This window comes from Coregonus clupeaformis, chromosome 29, assembly GCF_020615455.1.
Source record: "Coregonus clupeaformis isolate EN_2021a chromosome 29, ASM2061545v1, whole genome shotgun sequence".
Classification (NCBI taxonomy): Eukaryota; Metazoa; Chordata; class Actinopteri; order Salmoniformes; family Salmonidae; genus Coregonus; species Coregonus clupeaformis.
In genome coordinates this window covers 18,039,439-18,062,508 of record NC_059220.1, presented here as the reverse complement: position 1 = coordinate 18,062,508, position 23,070 = coordinate 18,039,439, and the positions used below count along the sequence as shown (strand labels likewise).

General features: G+C 45.0%; 1 protein-coding gene across 1 annotated transcript in view; it reads left to right on the top strand.

Annotated features, from left to right (window-relative positions):
• The window catches only part of LOC121544699 (protein transport protein Sec23A), a 45,980-nt gene extending 23,139 nt beyond the window's left edge, over nucleotides 1-22,841 (top strand). The window contains exons 11-18 of the mRNA XM_041854772.2: nucleotides 2,321-2,427; nucleotides 3,222-3,375; nucleotides 3,793-3,870; nucleotides 4,081-4,242; nucleotides 5,636-5,722; nucleotides 18,688-18,843; nucleotides 18,922-18,987; nucleotides 22,361-22,841. Coding sequence (XP_041710706.1) covers nucleotides 2,321-2,427; nucleotides 3,222-3,375; nucleotides 3,793-3,870; nucleotides 4,081-4,242; nucleotides 5,636-5,722; nucleotides 18,688-18,843; nucleotides 18,922-18,987; nucleotides 22,361-22,450 — 900 coding nt within the window. The 3' untranslated portion in view covers nucleotides 22,451-22,841. The remainder of the gene's footprint in view (nucleotides 1-2,320; nucleotides 2,428-3,221; nucleotides 3,376-3,792; nucleotides 3,871-4,080; nucleotides 4,243-5,635; nucleotides 5,723-18,687; nucleotides 18,844-18,921; nucleotides 18,988-22,360) is intronic.
• Nucleotides 22,842-23,070: the final 229 nt, after the last annotated feature.

Here is a 23,070-nt window from a genome sequence, read left to right as displayed (position 1 = left end):
GGAAGTGGAAAGGGGATACCTAGTCAGTTGCACAACTGAATGCATTTAACTGAAATGTGTCTTCCGCATTTAACCCAACCCCTCTGAATCAGAGAGGTGCAAGGGGCTGCCTTAATCAACGTCCATGTCATTGGTGCCCGGGGAGCAGTTGTTGGCTATTGCTTACGTCTGTGTCATGGAGTTGATCCATGGGTTGAGAGCGGAGGTGAGGAGGACGAGCCAGGTAGCCACGGCTGAGGCTGCTGCTGGCGGGTCATGGCCACTAAACGTCTCATAGAAACAGGTGGAGATGTAAGGCAGCCAGCACACCAGCAAGCACACTGACAATGGAGAGAATTTAGACAGGAGATTATTAGAGTAATTATGATAGAAAAGTATATTTATGGAGAAATAGACAGGCAGTTATTAGACTAATTACGGTAACATTACAAGAATTCTATTTAGTATATTTATATATTTGCGAGACTCCATAACAATGAGCCTTATTGTGATGCATGTAATGGTATTGTAGCACATTAATATTAACAAATTGAAGAAGACTGAATTTCACCGGTTACAAATGTAGCCTACAGAAAAATGTATTTAATAACAGCCACTGATGGACCTTGAAATCTTATTTGCATTTGTCCTTACATAAAAGGCTTTTATTCTGTGTCTATCTGCTCGGTGCTCAGAGTATATCAAATTGTTATATCAAAGGCTTATGCCTTGCTTTGTTTGAAATAAATTACATAAACAAATCGATAGCTTCACTGTACTATTCACAAGTTTAACCACCAATGAGACTCACCCACAGTTGCCACCATCACTATGGAGCTCCTGAAGTAGTTATTAGCAGGGACATAAAAACAGTGCTGGTCGTTGCAAACGAACGTCCCCCGCCGCACCTGTTTCCTCGCAATATACACAATGTACGCATACATGGAGCACATAATGAGTATGGGTGCTATGATCCCGACCATGATGAAGAGCATACTGAAGCCCCTGTAGTCTGGCTGGAAGCTGGGGCCACACAGGAACCTGGTGCTGCTGTAGGTGTAGCTGCCGAAGCCCAGCAGTGGCAAGGCTGCGTTGATCAGGCAGTAGAGCCACACCAGGACCAGCACCACCCTGATCCTCCTGGATGTGCAGATGGTGGTGTAGCTCAGGGCGAAGCAGATCTCTGTAAACTTGTCGATGGTGGCCCAGGTCAGGGAGTGGATGGAGGCCAACTGAAGGAGCAGGTAGAGGAAGGCGCTGCCCTGGCAGAGGGGCCCGTCGCTGGGGTAGCCCTGCGGCCTGAACAGGCTGTTATGGACTCCGAAGGGAATGGTGGAGAGACCCAGGGCCAGGTCACTCAGGCAGAAGCTCAGGGTCAGCGCCCAGGTTTCGGTGCGGAGCTCCTTGTTGAGCAGAACCACCAGTAGTAGAACCACGTTACCACACACAGAGCACAGACTGGAGACCACCATCAGAGCTGCATAGACCAGGGCCACCGGCTGCATCCTCATGGCCTCCTGGTGGAAGAGAAGTCCTCCCTGTGTTGGCTGGCTGCTCACTCTCCTCTCGCCTGTTTCAGTCCATGAGATCTGGCTGTCTGGCTGACTGGTGGACTGACTGGTTGGCTGACTGTCTGGCTGACTGGTGGACAGAGTCTGACGTGTAAAGTCACTTTATCCTGTGTGTGCCATGGGCCGGTCCTCTGGGGCTCCAGGGAACCAGTTGCTGTTGTGGATGTGTCAGTCTCCTGCTGTGCTCTGGGAGGGGATGCTCACCTCCAAGTCATCTAGCTATCCTCCTATACGCCGCCCTGTGGTGTTCAGTACAAGGGCATAGCTTGCTTCTTACTATGTACTATCTATCAAGAGTGAGGAAGGGAGAGAGAAACAGTCTAGAACAACCCACTTTCAAGCACTAGAATTTTGAGGAGTGAGCGTGAGAGAGGGAGAGAGATGCTCTGCCTGTGTAAACAGAAGCTTGAGATCCAATATCCTCTCCTCCACTCTAATGGCTGCAGCACAGTTAATGAGCCATTTGACTCTGGAGTGTTGTTGGGGTTATTGGTAAGACGCATGCCTCTAATTCGATCTAAGCTCCCAATCATTCATTATGAATGAATTATTATAAATTATTAAGCCCCCTCATATCACCCAGTTGTCCATAAGGCAGTAGCAGTTATGTGTTTGTACAGGGCAAACCATTTGAATAAAACTCACAGGCACCACCCATGTATATTAGCCTAGTTAGATGGGGAATTTATTGGTATCATATCTTGGTGTTTTTATAACATGTGCACATTCATAATCAGATAACCAACCGTTCTTGTCTCCTCTCAACACAGCATAATGCACCTATACCCCAGGGGGGCCGCGGGGGGGTCCAGTACGTCACCCAGTACCAACACTCCAGTGGACAGAAACGCATCCGAGTCACCACCACCGCCAGAAAGTAAATACACACACACATTGCATATTTAGCTCACTTCACATTCAAACTTATAAAAACACAAACATATGAATCTGGATTTGATTCATCATTCACATCTTCTTTTCAGAGTAACTACAGACTTTAAGGTTTATCTACCACTTTTCATTCCACTATGTAACTGCATCTGCAAGCTCACCTTGTTTCCATAGCAACGCGATAGGGAGAGAGGGCAAAGTGTGTTTGTTGTGTGTTGTGATCAGAGGAGGAGATGATCTTGGTTGTTAGTGTTAGATGTGTATTTATGTAGATTCTGGCTGAGCAGTAATATAGCTCTCAGTATGGGGTTTGATCAATGTTGCAGTTCATGTTTGTTATTGAATTTTACCTTATGAGACCTGTGTTTATACAATGTTGGACATGTGACAGGGCAGTGGCGAGTGGAATTTTTTATAGATAAGCAGAGCCCCAGGCTGTTATTAAAAGATCAGTTCAATTTACTTTGACTTATAGTATGGGGTGACTAAGGGCTTTTCAATGCCAAAGCAACCAGAACAAAACATCTGACATAATATCCCTTATTTAACTCATGTATCCGTACTAACTATAGTACAGATTCGTGTTGGTAGTATCACTTGCCTTATAACGGAGAACCTTACAACTGTGAAATAAACAAAAGTGTTTTTGTGTCAAATGATATGCAATGCTTATGCAGGTTGTTTCTCTCTCCTCTCTCTGTCTCTGTCTCTCTCTCTCCCTCCCGCCTCTCTCTCTGTCCCTCCCCCCTCGCTCTCTGTCCCTCCCCCCCTCTCTCTCAGCTGGGCAGATGCAGGGACCCAGATCCAGAGCATTGCAGCATCATTTGACCAGGAGGCCTCAGCCATCCTGATGGCCAGACTGGCTGTGTACCGTGCTGAGACCGAGGAGGGCCCCGACGTGCTGCGCTGGCTGGACAGACAGCTCATCCGACTGGTAAGATAGTATTCTCACTCGTATTCTCAGTGCTTGCGTCCCAAATGGCACCCTATTCCCTTTATAGTGCTCTACTTTTGGCCAGAGCCTTATGACATGGAAGATTGGCAGGGGTCAAGGGAGGGGGCTGCTTTATTTTCTCATCCCCTCACATATTCTATCAGCCCCCTCCCCAGAGCCTTCATAAATGGACCAGGATTTTTAAACATTGAGATGTTGAAATGCAACAATATCATTATTTCCTACTGCTAACCAGTGAAAGTACCAATTTCAGGCTAGCAGGCATGCTGAAATAGTGTGATGAAGTGTGACGTGACATTTTATAGATAAGTGTAGACTCAGTTGCAGGCAGGACTTTCTGGTTGGTCTCGTGTTACATGGGCAACTTTGAATTGGCTTTTTCTCTCTCCTTTCCAGTGTCAGAAGTTTGGAGATTATAATAAGGATGATCCCAACTCCTTCCGCTTCTCAGAAACCTTTTCTCTCTATCCCCAGGTAAGTGATCATGTGCTGAATGGCTGATTGGCTCAACAACACAGTTATAGCTAGTAAACAGATGTATGATAAATATCTTACCGCTAAAATATTTTTTTAAAGTAGTGTTTCGTGCTTAGCATAAAGACTATTTTAAAATGCACATTATAGCTTTGGCAGCATGATGGAATGCTTTTTAAAACATCTCTCTGCTTTTCCTTTGTCCCTCAGTTTATGTTCCACCTGAGAAGGTCTCCCTTCCTGCAAGTGTTCAACAACAGTCCAGATGAGAGCTCTTACTACAGACACCAGTTCATGCGTCAGGACCTGACCCAGTCTCTGATCATGATACAACCCATTCTCTATGCCTACTCCTTCAACGGGCCCCCAGAGGTAAGACCGAACACACACACACCCACACCCACACAGACTGACACACACACACACACACACACACACACACACACACACACACACACACACACAGACACACACAAAGACAGACAGACACGCATACAGACACGCACACAGACACGCACACAAACATATACACACACAGACACACACAAACACAGACACAGACTAATCTTTCCATTGAAAAATTAGCTTTCCTTCTTCTTTATAAACGTAAATGGATGCCTTGTGAAGACCTCAATCTCTCTGACTCTCCCACCTTCCTCCCACTCACATTCTGCAGGCATAGCTGTGTTGGCCAGGTCAACAGAGAGTGCACAAATGCCCCGGTTATTTTATTACAGATAACCTTGTGGTTAATTAGTGTAGCATGTGTGAGTACAGTAGTGTGTTCCAGACCAGAGCTTCTTTCAGTGCAGATATCAACAGTGTGGTTTTTAACACCTTACAGACAGACAGCGTAGTACACACCTCTCTGAAAAGGGTAAGTTATTTAACCATTCTGTGTCACAAATGGATCCCTATTCCCTATATTGTGCACTACTTTTGACCAGGGCCAATGGGGTTCTAGTAAAAAATAGTGCACTACCTTGGAAATAGGGTGCCTTTTGAGACTGCCTTTTGGGACTTAACCTTAGTAATTTAACAGTGAAACTGGCTCTGTATCAGCTGTAATGCATGTAACCAGGAGACGCAGCACTTCAGGTGTTTATTTTTTAGATTAGCAGAGACCTAGGCTACCTCTCAAATGGCACCCTATTCCCTATATTGCACTAGTTTTGACCCTAGTGCACTATATAGGGAATAGGGTGCCATTTGGGATGCTGTTCTAATGTTTCCACCGGCTCTGACTTTTCATTCTTTCTACTCCTGCCTGTTAAACATTGAAAGAGTAATCTTCTTCTCATCTCTGTGCCCCTTGTAAAGCAGATGGCGTAACGTATAAACAGAACCACTATCTGCGCTGTTTGTGGCCTTTTAAAACGGCCAACACACTATAAAAGATACAAGATATACTACTACCTGTCTGTCAAGATCGTCCATCTTTGTATTTTTTTTGTACCTGAGATTGGAGTTGGTGTGTTGTGACATTGAGAGTTTGTTTTGGAAAGGAAAAAGGCAATATTGTGACATTCCTATCAGTGTCTGGGATTAAACTACCCCCCTGCTCTAATCTTCAACAAACCTGGTTTAATCATGAAACAGCATTATTGACTGGAGCTGCATTAGAAGGATGCCATTTTGTTTAGAGGGCAGTGGTTTAAGACGGTGTCGCTTTTCTCGCCTTGTAGCCTGTGTTCAGTATCCTGCTTATAGTATAGTTTAAATGTGGTTTAAATGTAAAACTGTGTTTCTTATTTTCTCCTCCTAGCCTGTGTTGCTGGACAGTAGCAGTATCCTTCCTGATCGCATCCTTCTCATGGACACCTTCTTCCAGATCCTCATCTATCATGGAGAGGTATGTTCATCATCAGTCATCCAATCATAATCAACATACCCACTAACAGACTACATCAAAACATGACTTTCCTAATGATCTCACCACTCACACAGATACGATCTCTTTACACTCAGAGAGAGGCAGCTCTATCTATCAGGTGATTCTATCGCAGGGTTCCCAACTGGTGGCCCGCGTGACAAATTTGGCCCACGGGTGATTGTATTTGGCCGCCCGCAAGTTTTCTGAGAAAAAAAAATGAAAATTATTGTTGGACATAAAAGACTGTAAAAACACCAGCACATCAGACCAAGTTATTTTGGTTTTGGAAATCTGTTCCAAAGTATTCCCATGCATAATAGAGAGATGTGATCGTATGCCCAGCGTCGTCCAGGGTAGGGGAGGGAATGGCCGGCAGGGATGTAGCTCAGTTGGTAGAGCATGGCGTTTGCAACGCCAGGGTTGTGGGTTCGATTCCCACGGGGGGCCAGAATGAAAAAATAAATAAAAATGTATACACTCACTAACTGTAAGTCGCTCTGGATAAGAGCGTCTGCTAAATGACAAAAAAAAAAAAAAAAAAACATTCTCTGTTTGGCCTTCTTGCGGTCAATTTGCAGTCTACAAATTATTTTGTATTATGTTCCGGCACCCTGACCATCCCCTCAAGAAAAAAATCGTCCCGTGGCTGAATCTAGTTGATGATCCCTGTTCTATGTAACACTAGATTGATTTCATTTCAGGTTGCAGCCAGATACTATTGTCCTTGTTTGACATTTGTGAATAGATTAGGGAGCAGTGGGGACTGTAATACCAGTGTTGCACTAGTGCAGGGATCATCAACTAGATTCAGCCGCGGGCCAATTTTTTTCTTGAGTGGGTGGTCAGGGAACATAACTACAAATAATTGTAGACTGCAAGTAGCCCAAACAGATATAATATTTGACTAAAACATAATCATTTCAAACCTTGCTTACATTTGTATGTCTGGAAGTAGCTAGCAAGCTAGCCAACGTTAGCCAGTTAGCTTGGGTGCTTGACTGCTGTTGTTAGGTCAGCTAGCTAACGTTACGTGTATGATGTGTAGTAATATTATTCATATCTCAGAGCCATTTGCTTTGCTAGTTATAGCCTAATGTTAGCTAGCTAACATTGAACCTGGTTGGTTAGCTACCTGCAGATTCATGCAGGGTAGTAACATCATGAGTTGGGATTATGGTTCATTGTTTAGCTAGCTAGCTACATGTCTTAACAAAAGACTCCACTATGCAAGTATCCATTTCAATAGAATGTTCATGATGTCACTGCGACACGACAGCTGTTGATAGACGTAGCTGGTAAATTCGCTCTGGCTATCTACTCCGATTTCAGAGCACTCTCGTCTGAGTGTGCTAGAGCGCAGAATAATTGATCAATTTTCGAACGCTCAACACCCGTTGAATATGGCCGGTGTCAGTAAACGTTGTCAAAAAAGCGTCATTAAATTGTTGCAAGCAGCACAGTTGCAGTCGCCGTCGCCAACACTCTGGATAAAATAAAAACTGCCTAACCAGCTCTGCTAGGGCCAGTAAAATGGTCAGAGTGAGCTGTTCTCTCATTTGTGTCTGGAAGTAGCTAGCAAGCTAGCCAACGTTAGTCAGTTAGCTTGGGTGCTTGGCTGCTGTTGTTAGGACAGAACACTCGGATCAACCCTTAAAAATTACAATAAAAACGTTTAATTTATTTTATTATAATTATTTTTGTTGTATTTATTTATTTTTGCTCAGAAAACTTGGGGGCCAAATAAAATCACCCGCGGGCCACCAGTTGGGGAACCCTGCACTAGTGCATTCACCCTGAAGTTATATTATGGAAATTGTGTTTCAATAGGGCTGACACTGAGGACTTGTGAAGAGCAGAATCAACAACCTCTGCATAGTCAAAACAGTTGCTTTGTGAGAAGGTGTTAACCACTGAAGATGTAAAACCCATGTTCACAGTTAGCTATTGTTATGTAAATGCAGCCCCTTAAAGCCCCAATGGCCTTACCTTAGCCGCAAGTCAGGAGAGGTCCACTGAGGCCATGTCCCAGGCTTTTTGGGGGGGGTACATCCTCAGTGGAAATTTGCCACCTGGGTTTCCTATTGAAATCAAACAACATGAGTATATTGTCCTTACCGGAAGACGAGGAAAAAGGAGACCCTTCCAGCTACGTGGTCAAACTGAAATCAGAGGAACTTGACAGGGCTATACCACCAGAAGATCTGGAACAACGCCATAGGATTGGCATGAAACAGAAGAACGCTAAATACCCTCGCATTGTAATCTTCTAACTGTGGAACTATCAGACCAAAATAAACATTTTGAGGACACGGGAGGAAGGGAGATCAAAATCCACGGCCGGTCCATTCGTTTCGCAAGCTAGCCAACGTTAGCCAGTTAGCTTGGGTGCTTGACTGCCGTTGTGAGGTCAGAACGCTCGGATCAACCCTACTCCTCGGCCAGAGCGTCCAGTGTGCGCTCTGAACGCTCCGAGAGCAAAAACGCTCTGAATTTATGAACTGACAATCTGACAATGCTCTGAATTTACGAACGCCCAGAGTGCACTCTGGCACTCCAGATTGAATTTACGAACACACCCTTGGGTAGTTAGCATATTGTTAATATACTGGCAAGTTCGATGTATTAGTAGCCATTTTAATGTTAGGTAGCTAGCTAACATACTGGTACATACTGCTGTAATGATATGCTATGCGGTTCGTAAGGATAGCGAAGCTAACAAATTGTCAGCCAACATAACGTGTAATGTAACTTATTTGAAAAGTCATTACTTTATTACATTGCTCAACATTTTCTTAACATTTGTCATAATTAGTTAAAGCAATGAATTTGTATCTGCTCTCGTCGGACTTCGCTGCATATTTTCCGAAATGTTCCTCAAATTAGAAAACGTTGTGAAGCCACACCCATTTTCTGAAGAATTGTATTATGGGCCCTAAAAGCATGGAAATAGTGTCCACTGTTTGTACACTTGTTATTTTGGCGAATGTAGTACGACATCCGGGAACATTTGGCATACTAACTATATACATACTATGACCAATAAGCATACTACATACTCATTAGGGGAAAGATAATCTCATACTCGCCAAAAATTTTATCTGATTTAGAAATTAAAATTTAAGAAAAAAATATCACTATTTTAGAAAAAAAAACATTAAAAAATCTTTACAAGGTAAAGAATAAAATAATGTTTCTGAACTTAAGCAGGAATATGATCTTTTACTTTTTAAGTGAGCCAACAACTACAGGTTAAACTCAAATAAAGCATAATACTTAATGGCAAATAAACCTGGTAAACATCTCGCAGCCCTCACAAAACAAATACATGCCAAACCAGTTATAATTTAAAAAGATAAAGATACAAATGTGTTAATTAGAAACAACGCGATTAATGACAATTTTAAAAGCTTCAATGAAAATCTATATAAATCAGAATTAAACAATAGTTGGATTGATCCTACAGCCTTCTTAAGGCATCCGCTTGCTTCTCAGCCGAAACAGTTCGAGAAAGTTTGTGCATATATTATGACGACATTTGGTGACGATTTGGACGTCAGTAAGGTATTTTTTCGGTTGTTCATGCACACAATTTGTTTTCTTGAGGCAAGCCGAAGTCAGTAGCCGAAATCTACGCCCCTTCGTCGGTGATTGGTCAACAGTAGGGATTCTTCAGTAAAGTCTTTGTTGTCATTCAATGAGAGACAACTAGTTTTCCTGCAAATTTTCTCATTAAGAAATACTGCACCAAACATCTTAGTTCGGTGTCAAATTGCACGACTAAGATCTCTTCGGCGAAAACGTCAAAATCAATGACAGATTTCTTGAGTTATCTTAGATGAATTCTGACTATTTTCAGGAAGTGTATACTGGCTACAGTCTCTCTAAATGGTCAAACAATAAATGTCGCTTTTTTATCTTTTTTCAAGCGAATGTCTTTTAAGGAAGTCTGCGAGCACTCTAGTTCGGATCGGCTAGCCGCCATCCGAACTGAAGCATGCTGACGCCTTTAGACTTAACAACTCTGAAGCAATTATCAGCAGACAAAAAATAATCACTAAAAACAGAGATCACCCAAAAAGAAATATTAGACACTGTTAAAACATGTGCACCGAGAAAAGCACCAGAAATGGATGGCTTTCCCATATCATTTTATTTAACATTTTGAGGCAAAGTAGCCCCCCTATTTACACAAATGACAACACACCTCACTGAATTCAGTGCTTCCTAGTTCCATGTATCAAACAGTTATTTCAGTTATATTAAAACCTGGAAAATCTGGAGTGTCTCCTGCTGATTACAGACCCATACGTTTTTTAAATAAATTGTGACTATAAAATAATAACAAAGCTCATAAGCAATAGAATCGCAAAAGTCTTACCAGACTTGATACATATCAATCAAACATTTTTTTTTTAAATAGACACTTACAAAGAAATACATGAACATGTTTCAGTTTAATACAATACGCTAAAAAACAAGAATACATTGAGTGTACAAAACATTAGGAACACCTTCCTAATATTGAGTTGCACCCTCTTCTGCCCTCAGAATAGCCTCAATTCGTTGGGGCATGGACTCCTATAAGGTGTCGAAAGCGTTCCACAGGGATGCTGGCCCATGTTGACTCCAATGCTTCCCACAGTTGTGTCAAGTTGGCTGGATGTCCTTTGGGTGGTGGACCATTTTGATACACACGGGAAACTGTTGAGTGTGAAAAACCCAGCAGCGTTGTAGTTATTGACACACTCAAACCGGTGCGCCTGGCACCTACTACCATACCCCGTTCAAAAGGCACTTAAATATTTTGTCTTGCCCATTCAACCTATGAATGGCATACATACACAATCCATGTCTCACCGCTTAAAAATCCTTCTTTAACCTGTCTCCTCCCCTTCATCCTACACCAGTGGTCACGAACCTTATCTGAGTCAAGATCACTTTCTCAGTCAAAATTCTCCTCTCTCCGCTGAGAAAAGGGGACACAGTCTTCCGACTGATGGCGAATTGCATTATTTCTGTGATCGGGGTCCCATAGGGCGGCGCACAATTGGCCCAGCGTTTTCCGGGTTAAGGGAGGGTTTGGCCCGGGGGGGCTTTACTTGGCTCATCGCGCTCTAGCGACTCCTTGTGGTGGGCCGGGCGCCTGCAGGCTGACCTCGGTTGTCAGGTGAACGGTGTTTCCTCCTACACATTGGTGCGGCTGGCTTCCGGGTTAAGCGGGCGGTTGTTAAGAAGCGCGGTTTGGTGGGTCGTGTTTCGGAGGTTGCATGACTTGACCTTCGCCTCCCGAGCCCGTTGGGGAGTTTCAGCGATGAGACGATTGAAATTGGGGGTAAAATACAACAACAACAAAAACACAACAAAAAAAATACAGTAGCTCTGCGGTATTTATTGAGTCTCTCTCTAGTCATGGTTTTAAAAGTTAAAAAATCTCATATTATCAACTTTTCTGTGCATTTGAGGCTTCCTTTTACAGTCTATGGCGCGTAGAAACTGTGCAGACACGGTGATCTGAGCTGTCTGATTGGCCAGCGGTAGGCCTATAGGTGCCCTTGATTTGATCTCTGGGCCTGCCGGGTAGGCGGAGTTCAATCTTCAGACACATGAAATGGTTCAAAATGAGAATACTTTGCCTTCCCGGTGCTAGGGCTGCTGAATCAAGTACACCTACCACCAACAGTGCGAAACAAAACCCAAAAATAGGAACGCAAGGCTTTTTCGTTGGGGTAAAACTAATTCTGATTGGCTGAGCTTGGCTCCCCAGTGGGTGGGCCTATGCCCTCTGTCACGAGTGTCAGTGTAATGCGGTGGATCGAAGTCAGGCGCAGGACACTGAACTCAATGAAAACGTACTTTACTGAATAAGTAAAGAAACCAATACAAAATACCTCCACACAGGGAGGAACAAACCCGCTCACCAAACGACACACGGGGAAAAAATAAAAACAAGCACAAAACACAATGGGAGCCACCGGGTTAAATAGGGAAGGAGTAATTACATGATGGGAAACAGGTGTGTGACAATCAGACAACAACGGGTAGAACATAGAAACATAGAACATAGATCTGCAGCAGCTAGTATTCCGGTGACGACGAACGCCGAAGCCTGCCCGAGCAAGGAGGGGCAGCCTCGGTAGAATCCGTGACAGTATCCCCCGACGCGCGGCTCCAGCCGTGCATCGACACCAGCCTCGGGGACGGCCAGGAGGACGCGGCGCGGGGCGAGTCGGATGACTGCGGTGGAAATCCCTCAACATGGAGGGATCGAGGATGTCCCTCCTAGGGATCCAGCACCGTTCCTCCGGACCGTACCCCTCCCACTCCACGAGATACTGCAGGCCTCCCACCCGACGCCTCAAATCTAAGATGGAACGGACCGAGTACGCCGGTGCCCCCTCGATGTCCAGTGGGGGCGGAGGAACCTCCCGTAACTCAGACTCCTGGAGTGGACCAGCTACCACCGGCCTGAGGAGAGACACATGGAACGAGGGGTTAATACGATACTCAGGAGGAAGCTGTAACCTATAACATACCTCGTTCAATCTCCTCAGGACTTTGAATGGCCCCACAAACCGCCAACTCAGCTTCCGGCAGGGCAGGCGAAGGGGCAGGTTTCGGGTCGAGAGCCAGACCCGGTCCCCCGGTGCATACACCTGAGCCTCACTGCGGTGGCGGTCGGCGCTCGCCTTTTGCCGCCCGATGGGCCGTTGCAGGCGCACATGGGCAGCGTTCCAGGTCTCCTGCGAGCGCCGAAACCATTCATCCACCGCAGGTACCTCGATCTGGCTCTGATGCCAAGGTGCCAGAACCGGCTGATAACCTAATGCACACTGGAATGGAGTAAGGTTAGTGGAGGAGTGGCGGAGTGAGTTTTGGGCCATCTCTGCCCAGGGGAGGAAAACCGATCACTCCCCCTGCCGGTCCTGGAAATACGACCTCAGAAACCTACCCACCTCCTGGTTGACTCTCTCCACCTGCCCGTTACTTTCGGGGTGGAACCCTGAGGTCAGGCTGACCGAGACTCCCAGACGTTCCAAGAACGCCCTCCAGACTCTCGAGGTGAACTGGGAACCCCGATCAGACACTATATCCTCCGGTACCCCATAGTGCCGGAAGACGTGTGTAAATAGGGCCTCGGCAGTCTGTAGGGCCGTAGGGAGACCCGGCAGAGGAATGAGGCAACAGGACTTAGAAAACCGATCCACAACGACCAGGATTGTGGTGTTCCCTTGTGAGTGGGGAAGATCCGTCACGAAATCCACCGATAGGTGGGACCACGGTCGTTGTGGAACGGGTAGGGGTTGCAATTTCCCTCTGGGCAGGTGTCTAGGAGCCTTACACTGGGCGTACACCGAGCGGGAGGAAACATAAACCCTCACGTCCTTAGCTAAGGTGGGCCACCAGTACTTCCCACTAAGACAATGCACTGTCCGACCGATGCCAGGATGACCAGAGGAGGGTGACGTGTGAGCCCAATAGATCAAACGATCGCGGACCTCCAGCGGGATGTACACATGACCCTCTGGACACTGGGGAGGAGTGGGTTCGTTATGCAACGCCCGCTTGATGTCCGCATCCACCTCCCACACCACCGGTGCCACCAGACACGACGCCGGAAGTATGGGAGTGGGCTCCACGGAACTCTCCTCCGTGTCATACAGTCGGGACAGAGCATCTGCCTTAGCGTTCTGGGAACCTGGCCTGTAAGAAAGGGTGAAAACCAAACGGGCGAGAAACATGGACCACCTTGCCTGGCGAGGGTTTAATCTTCTCGCCGCCCGGATGTACTCCAGATTGCGGTGGTCAGTCAAAATGAGAAAAGGGTATTTAGCCCCCTCAAGCCAATGTCTCCACGCTTTCAGGGCTTGGACCACAGCCAACAGCTCCCGGTACCCCACATCATAGTTGCGCTCCGCCAGGCTGAGCTTCTTCGAAAAGAATGCACAGGGTGGAGCTTGAGTGGTGTGCCCGAGCGCTGGGAAAGTACAGCACCTATCCCAGCCTCCGACGCGTCCACCTCAACCGTGAAAGCCAAGGAGGGATCCGGATGGGCCAGCACTGGAGCCGAGGTAAACAGGTTCTTCAGATGACTGAACGCCCTGTCCGCCTCAGCTGACCACCGCAGACGCACCGGTCCCCCCTTCAGCAACGAGGTAATGGGAGCCGCTACCTGACCAAAGCCCCGGATAAACCTCCGGTAGTAATTGGCAAACCCCAAAAATCGCTGCACCTCCTTCACCGTGGTTGGAGTCGACCAATTACGCACGGCCGAAATGCGGTCACTCTCCATCTTCACCCCAGACGCGGACATGTGGTACCCTAGGAAGGAGATGGACTCCTGGAAGAACAGGCATTTCTCCGCCTTGGCATACAGGTCATGCTTCAACAGTCGTCCAAGCACTTTACGCACCAGGGACACATGCTCGGCCCGTGTAGCGGAGTATATGAGAATGTCATCAATATACACCACTACACCCTGTCCGTGCAGATCCCTGAAAATCTCATCGACATAGGATTGGAAGACTGATGGAGCATTCATCAACCCGTATGGCATGACGAGGTACCCATAGTGTCCTGAGGTAGTACTGAATGCCGTCTTCCACTCATCTCCCTCCCGGATACGCACCAGGTTGTACCCGCTCCTGAGATCCAATTTCGTGAAGAAGCGCGCCCCGTGCAATGACTCCGTCATACAAGCTATCAGAGGTAATGGATAGCTGTACTTGACGGTGATCTGATTAATACCACGGTAATCAATGCACGGGCGTAACCCACCATCCTTCTTCTTCACGAAAAAGTAACTTGAGGAAACAGGTGAAGTGGAAGGCCGAATGTATCCCTGTCTCAGAGATTCGGAGACATATGTTTCCATAGCCGCCTTCTCCTCCTGTGACAGAGGATACACGTGACTCCGGGGAAGTGCAGCGCCCACCTGGAGATTTATCGCACAATCCCCCGGACGATGGGGTGGTAATTTAGTCGCCCTCTTTTTACTGAAGGCAAGAGCCAAATCGGCATACTCGGAAGGAATGTGCATTGTGGAGACCTGGTTTGGACTCTCCACCGTAGTAGCCCCTAAGGAAACCCCTACACACCTCCCTGAGCACTGACTGGACCATCCCTTGAGAGCCCTCTGTTGCCATGAAATAGTGGGGTCATGAGTGGTTAACCAGGGAAGTCCCAACACCACAGGATACGCAGGAGAATCAATCAGATAGAGACTAATCCTCTCCTCATGACCCCCCTGCGTCCTCATTAAGAGTGGTGCGGTGATCTCCCTGATTAGGCCTGACCCTAACGGGCGACTATCTAATGCATGTACAGGGAAGGGCACATCAACACGAACAGTGGGAATCCCTAAACTAAGTGAATACTGACAATCAATAAAATTCCCAGCTGCGCCTGATTCTACTGGCGCCTTATGCTGGGAATGTGGAGAAAACTCTGGGAAAACAACCTCAATACACAGATGACCAACAGGGAGCTCTGGGTGAGTCGGGTGCTTACTTACCTGAGATGGTCGACCAGTGCTCTGCCTACTGCCTCGACTCCCTGCGAACCCTCCCCAGCACCGACCAGCAGTGTGTCCTCTGCGGCCACAGTTGGTACAGGGGACAGGCCCTCTCCTGGTCTCCCTAAGCGCAGCACCTCCGAGCTCCATGGGGGTAGGGTCGGAGGTGCTGGGGGATGGAATGGACGGGCCCTGATCAGAACGTCCGCGGGTTTCCAACAGGTTATCCAGCCTGATGGACATCTCCACCAGTTGGTCCAGGTTGAGGTTGGTATCCCTGCAGCCCAGTTCCCGACGAACGTCCTCCCTTAGGCTGCATCGATAGTGGTCGATCAGGGCCCTCTCATTCCATCCTGCGCTGGCTGCCAGAGTCCTGAACTGCAGCGCAAAATCCTGGGCGCTCCTCCTCTCCTGTCTTAGGTGGAACAGACGCTCGCCCGCCGGGTCTGGCGGGTAAAATCCTTGTAGCGGACAGATGTAGCGTCAATTCCTCCCCACTCGGCGTTTGCCCACTCGAACGCCTTCCCCGACAGACAGGAGATGAGGGCGGACACGCTCTTGTATCCCGAGGGCGCCGGGTGAATGGTTGCCAGGTAGAGCTCTACCTAGAGAAGAAAACCCTGACACCCGGCTGGTGTACCGTCATATGCCCTCGGGAGCGAGAGCCGAATCCCACTGGACCCAGGTGGCGAAGGGGTGGACAGTGGTATGGATGGTTGAGTGATTGGAGGTGTAGGAAAGCCACCTCTCTCCCATCGGTCCATAGTGTTAACCACTCTCTCCATAGCGGTGCAGAGAGCCTGGATCATGCTCTCCTGTCGTTGGACGCGTTCATCCATCGATCCGGACTGACTGGCTGTACCTGCTGACTCCATACTGGTGCGTGTTTCTGTCACGAGTGTCAGTGTAATGCGGTGGATCAAAGTCAGGCGCAGGACACAGAACTCAATGAAAACGTACTTTACTGAATAAGTAAAGAAACCAATACAAAATACCTCCACACAGGGAGGAACAAACCCACTCACCAAACGACACACGAAACGAAAAAACAAACGCGCACAAAACACAATGGGAGCCACCGGGTTAAATAGGGAAGGAGTAATTACATGATGGGAAACAGGTGTGTGACAATCAGACAACAGGTAGAACATAAAAACATAGAACATAGATCGGCAGCAGCTAATATTCCTGTGACGACGAACGCCGAAGCCTGCCCGAGCAAGGAGGAGGGGCAGCCTCGGCAGAATCCGTGACACCCTCCCAGGCCCACCCATGGCTGCGCCCCTGCCCAGTCATGTGAAATCCATAGATTAGGGCCTAATTAATTTTTCAATTGACTGATTTCCTTATATGAACTGTAACTCAGTAAAACCATTGAAATTGTTGCATGTTGCGTTTATATTTTTGTTCAGTATACATTATCTGATGAAATTGCTTTAGAAAGGGGCACAAGACAGGGATGTCTTCTCTTCCCCCTCCTGTTTGCACTGACAATTGAACCACTTGCGGAAAGAATTAGACAGGACCCAAACATAACAGGTATCAGTATTTGGTGAACATTAATATAAACTAAACTTATTTGCAGATGATCTCCTGATATACCTGACCAATATTGAAAACGCAATACCCACCTTGCTAAAAATATTTTCAGGATATGAAATTCACGTGGAAAATAACGAAAAAATGGCAATAGGAAAAAGAAAAAGAATAACTCATGATCTAACACAAAAAATATCAAATACTTAGTATGCTTAATAAGTGACAACAAACAACAAATATATAAAGATCACTTAATCCCATTACTTATCAATATGAAAGCAGATCTTATTAAATGGAACAATAAATCTTACAGGTAGAATAAACCTCTTCAAAATGGCATGGCTCCAAAAGGTTTGATATTTATTCTCGGTAATACCAATTACCCCACCGAAGATATTCTTTAAAAAAAGTATACTCAGTCATAACAGACTTTATATGGGCAAATAAAACTCATAGAATAAAAAGGAAAGTTTTACATCTTCCTAAATCTGAGGGTGGTTTTAACCTTCCAGACTTGGAATTGTATCAACTCACCATCCAAGGCTTTTACTTGCGACACTTAGTTAAATGCACTAAAGAGGAACCATGGCTACATATTGAAGATGCGCATCCCCAGAATCTTTTCACTTGTCTATTTTCAAAGGATAAAGCTAAGAACATTAACTTCAATGTTAAGAACACTATAACAATATGGATGAAAATTAAACGTATTCTACTAGAACCAATATCCCTCCCTAAAAACACAACCCTGTGGAACAACCTCCTTGGAAAACTCACGGCATAGAAACCATAAAGGACTTGGTAATAGGAAATCCATTTATTTCCATTACAGAATTAAAAAGCAATTTTGGACTGACCAATGGAGATATTTTCAAATACATGCAACTTAAAAGTTTAATATCACGAAATGTAGATTTGAAATCTTTTGGACATCAGAGCAATCTTGAGGGAATTCTATTTGAGTCAGAAAACGATATTCATATGATAGGTAAGGTATACAAAACCTTGCAGAGAGCCTATCCAACTGACAACCATTTTAGAAAAAAATAGAAACTATTGGAACCATGACTTAAAAATAACTGATATTGGCACAAGATGGAGGGAATGTTGGAACAAAACTAATGAAATTACAGTTAACGGAATTGTATGCTTAATCCAGTATAAACTAATGTATAGAATGTATTATACAAGCGACAAAATTCACAAATTCTACAGCACAACGGCAGAGTCATGTCTTAAGTGTAAAACTAACAATGACTCAAAAATCCATGCCTTCTGGGAATGCTATAAAGTAAAAAAGTTATGGGCGGAGTTAGAAAGTTGGCTGTCAGAAGTATTACAATGTAAATCTGTCTGTCTGCATATTTCAAGACATGGCATATGAGGGTGCATAGAGATACCCGATGGGTTGGGCGATACTTTTCTCCTCAATCATCTTTTAAAAAGTTATACTTAAAAACGGGAAATCAACCAATCTTCCATCGTTAACACAATGGAAAGGTCAAATGCTTTATTATCTAAATGTTGAAAGTGCTTGGACGACGGAGAGAAACAAAATGGTGCAGTTTGAGGCCATGTGGCGTAGAGTGATGCGGGCGCAGGAGATAGGGGTGTGAGCAGGTGGGTCTGGGCAGGTGTGATGTCGTTGATGTTTGTGTGCGTTTTTATGCTGTCATTTGTATGTGTATGTTTTGTATTGTTTAGAAAATAAAAATAAATCAATTGTCGTTGATTGGTTTTGTGTGACATTACTTAAATAGCAATCTGCTCCTAAACAGACTTCTCTTTATTTCTCAGATCTGTAAACGTCTACATGTAATTCTTCATGTCTTCAGGACAACTCTAACTGGCCTCTCTTTCTCTCGCTAACCCTTTCTCTATGTCCATCCATCAGACTGTGTCTCAGTGGCGTAAGGCAGGCTACCAGGAGATGCCAGAGTACGAGAACTTCCGCCACCTGCTGCAGGCTCCAGCGGACGACGCCCAGGAGATCCTCCACAGCCGCTTCCCTATGCCCCGATACATAGACACAGAGTTTGGTGGATCACAGGTACATACATTTTAGCGAGTGTATGTCAACTGTCAAGTCTATTCAACTTCCTGTATTGATGTTCTTGTTGTGTTCTAGGCTCGTTTCCTGCTATCTAAAGTTAACCCATCACAAACCCACAACAACATGTATGCATGGGGCCAGGTAAGACTTCTACTGCCTATTTTCTATTCTGATTTTCCCAGGAACTAGAGAAGATACTATTAATAAAAAGGACATACTGCTAAGGATGGTGTTTTTAGTATTGTATTACAGTGGGGGAAAAAAGTATTTAGTCAGCCACCAATTGTGCAAGTTCTCCCACTTAAAAAGATGAGAGAGGCCTGTAATTTTCATCATAGGTACACGTCAACTATGACAGACAAATTGAGATTTTTTTTTACAGAAAATCACATTGTAGGATTTTTAATGAATTTATTTGCAAATTATGGTGGAAAATAAGTATTTGGTCACCTACAAACAAGCAAGATTTCTGGCTCTCACAGACTGGCTCTAACTTCTTCTTTAAGAGGCTCCTCTGTCCTCCACCCGTTACCTGTATTAATGGCACCTGTTTGAACTTGTTATCAGTATAAAAGACACCTGTCCACAACCTCAAACAGTCACACTCTAAACTCCACTATGGCCAAGACCAAAGAGCTGTCAAAGGACACCAGAAACAAAATTGTAGACCTGTACCAGGCTGGGAAGACTGAATCTGCAATAGGTAAGCAGCTTGGTTTGAAGAAATCAACTGTGGGAGCAATTATTAGGAAATGGAAGACATACAAGATCACTGATAATCTCCCTCGATCTGGGGCTTCACGCAAGATCTCACCCCGTGGGGTCAAAATGAGTGCATTTGGATGATCCAGAAGAGGATTGGGAGAATGTCATATGGTCAGATGAAACCAAAATATAACTTTTTGGTAAAAACTCAACTCGTCGTGTTTGGAGGACAAAGAATGCTGAGTTGCATCCAAAGAACACCATACCTACTGTGAAGCATGGGGGTGGAAACATCATGCTTTGGGGCTGTTTTTCTGCAATGGGACCAGGACGACTGATCCGTGTAAAGGAAAGAATGAATGGGGCCATGTAGTTTGAGTGAAAACCTCCTTCCATCAGCAAGGGCATTGAAGATGAAACGTGGCTGGGTCTTTCAGCATGACAATGATCCCAAACACACCGCCCGGGCAACGAAGGAGTGGCTTCGTAAGAAGCATTTCAAGGTCCTGGAGTGGCCTAGCCAGTCTCCAGATCTCAACTCCATAGAACATCTTTGGAGGGAGTTGAAAGTCCGTGTTGCCCAGCGACAGCCCCAAAACATCACTGCTGGGCCAAAATACCAGCAACAGTGTGTGAAACCTTGTGAAGACTTACAGAAAACGTTTGACCTGTGTCATTGCCAACAAAGGGTATATAACAAAGTATTGAGAAACTTTTGTTATTGACCAAATACTTATTTTCCACCATAATTTGCAAATAAATTCATAAAAAATCATACAATGTGATTTTCTGAATTTTTTTTCCTCATTTTGTCTGTCATAGTTGACGTGTACCTATGATGAAAATTACAGGCCTCTCTCATCTTTTTAAGTGGGAGAACTTGCACAATTGGTGGCTGACTAAATACTTTTTTTCCCCCACTGTATGTACAGGATAAGCAAGTTGTGTGTGCAATAATGACTGTTGATCTTGGAGGAGCGTAGGGTCCACTGTGGTTCAGCCTGACTCAGCTTAATGTCGTAATGAAAGTCATTATGTAGCTGGAGAGAGAGAGAGTCCCTGTACCTGTTTGTCATGGCTTACAGCTGCTACTACTGCTTATTAGAGGAGACACATAGAGTAGTGGACCTGTGAAACCTTTCGGGATAATTATTACATGGACAGTCACACCAACTGAGATGCACACAATCCTACTCCTGTTCTTGACTAATAATTTTTCTACAACTCCTACTTGTTGTCAGTTTCTTTTACACGAGCAGGTAAAGTCTGCACAAATTAGTGTAGTCATCTTACATTTTTTAGTGGAGAATGAAGGTGTGACTTCGGTCGGTGCCGTTTTTGTTGTTGGGGGGAGCGTGGCCTTATTTCTATTACAGCATATTGGATGACTGTCATTCATATTACATTCACCCAACTCAATGTAACATCGATAGGTTTAGGCTACTACATGATACTCAGATTGTTCCTGTACCGGATGATCAAGAGGTTGCTACAACCTAGTCTATGAATTAAAGTTTACAACGTAATTGCACAGGTCGAGATAACATTTTGAGTAATCAAGGTGACAGACAGTGACGCATTCAATACCGCCTTGCACACTATTGCCTGCATCTAGTTGATCTAGGGTGTAATCATTAGTCCAACAGTTGCAAACAAGAGTTTCTATTGGACAAATTGAGGTATGTTTATCCCCATTTAATTCAGTTTGCTTTTGTTTAAGAATCGGCAGAACGAATACACCCCTGATCACGCGCAAACACAGTTTACTTTCATAGCAGCCACATACAAACATTATGATCACTTTGCGCGTTGTATAATTCCTTCTTATATCTACGCACTCTCCTCCTCTCACCTTTTCCCTTCACTTGTGGACTTCAGTGTACAACACATCAGCTGTCTATGACCAGGCGAGAAAACCTTTCCAAGCCAAACCTTCATATCATAACCGCTTATCGCTACACACAGTCTACATCATTGTCACCGTATTAGCTAACGTCATAGTCAACATAGCTACTAGAACTAACGCATTAGTAAACCCGCTAGCTACAATCATGCAGTACAGTGTACAGTCAGCAAGCAGTTTAGCAGTTACACCGGTGGGCCCTGGTGGCAATAAATTAATAAAACCAAAAGCTTACCTTGACTTGGAAGAGTTCCAGTGTTGGATAGCCATAGCCAGCTAGCTAACATAGCATCCCTCTCAGTTTGAGCCGGGTGTTTGAGTAGGCTAAACTAGCTAGCTGCATTTGTTAGCTAAATAAGTAAAAAATATATAGCTATCTCTCTCTCTCTTGCTTCTCCTTCATTTTTGAAGAAATTAGTTTGTTCAAAACTGTTAGACTATTGTCTTTCTCTCTCTTTGAGTCAACTACTCACTACATTTTATGCACTGCAGTGCTAGCTAGATGTAGCTTTTGCTTTCAGAACTAGATTCATTCTCTGATCCTTTGATTGGGTGGACAACATGTCAGTTCATCCTATAAGAGCTGTGATAGGTTGGAGGACGTCCTCCGGAAGTTGTCATAATTACTGTGTAAGTCTATGGAACGGGGTGAGAACTGAGAACCTGTCCTCATGCTACACTATGGTGCTACCCTACAGAGTGCTGTTGAGTCTACTGTAGACCTTCTTTGCAAAACAGTGTGTTTTAATCAATTATTTGATGACATTAATATATTTAGTAAAGTTTTATTAATTTTATTTAATGTTTCATTATTTTTATGGAATTCCTTCTCTGAGGAGCCTCTAGGGTGTATCTACTTTCCAAGATTATATAACTGAATTCCACTCTTGTCCTCTCTGTGTGTAGGAGTCGGGAGCCCCCATCCTGACAGATGACGTCAGTCTACAGGTGTTCATGGACCACCTGAAGAAGCTGGCTGTGTCCAGTGCTGCCTGACACTGAGACAGACGCCATAGTAACCACTGAGCATCAGCATCACAGACCATTGTTCCGCCTCATCATCCACTCAACAGCACACCTGGGTTCAGATTGTATTTGTTTTCTTTCAAGGACTTAATCTGCACTTGATTGAGCTTGTCTGGCGCAATAAAGCCAATGGAATAGACCCAAAAGCAAACCCCTCCCATCTGGCACTCGAGACAGGCTCAATCAAACGCTTAAAGTATTTGGAAGAAAACAAATACTATATGAACCCAAGTTTGCTCAACAGTAGTCAACTCATACTATACATGGGAAAGTCAACAACCAAAAGAGTCCCCTGTAGCTCAGTTGGTAGAGCATGGCGCTTGCAACGCCAGGGTTGTGGGTTCGTTTCCCACGGGGGGCCAGTATGAAAATGAATGCACTCACTAACTGTAAGTCGCTGGACAGATAAGAGCGTCTGCTAAATGACTAAAAATGTCCTCTTTTTCCCTTTTTATATTGAAAACAAAGAGCTTTGTACAGGAAAGTGACGAAGTACAGAAAATGATCTGCAGTACAGCCTTTTTATGCGACTAGTCGGTGGTCAGTGATTGTAAAAAGAACAAACAAAATAAAACATCAGTTGTTGACTA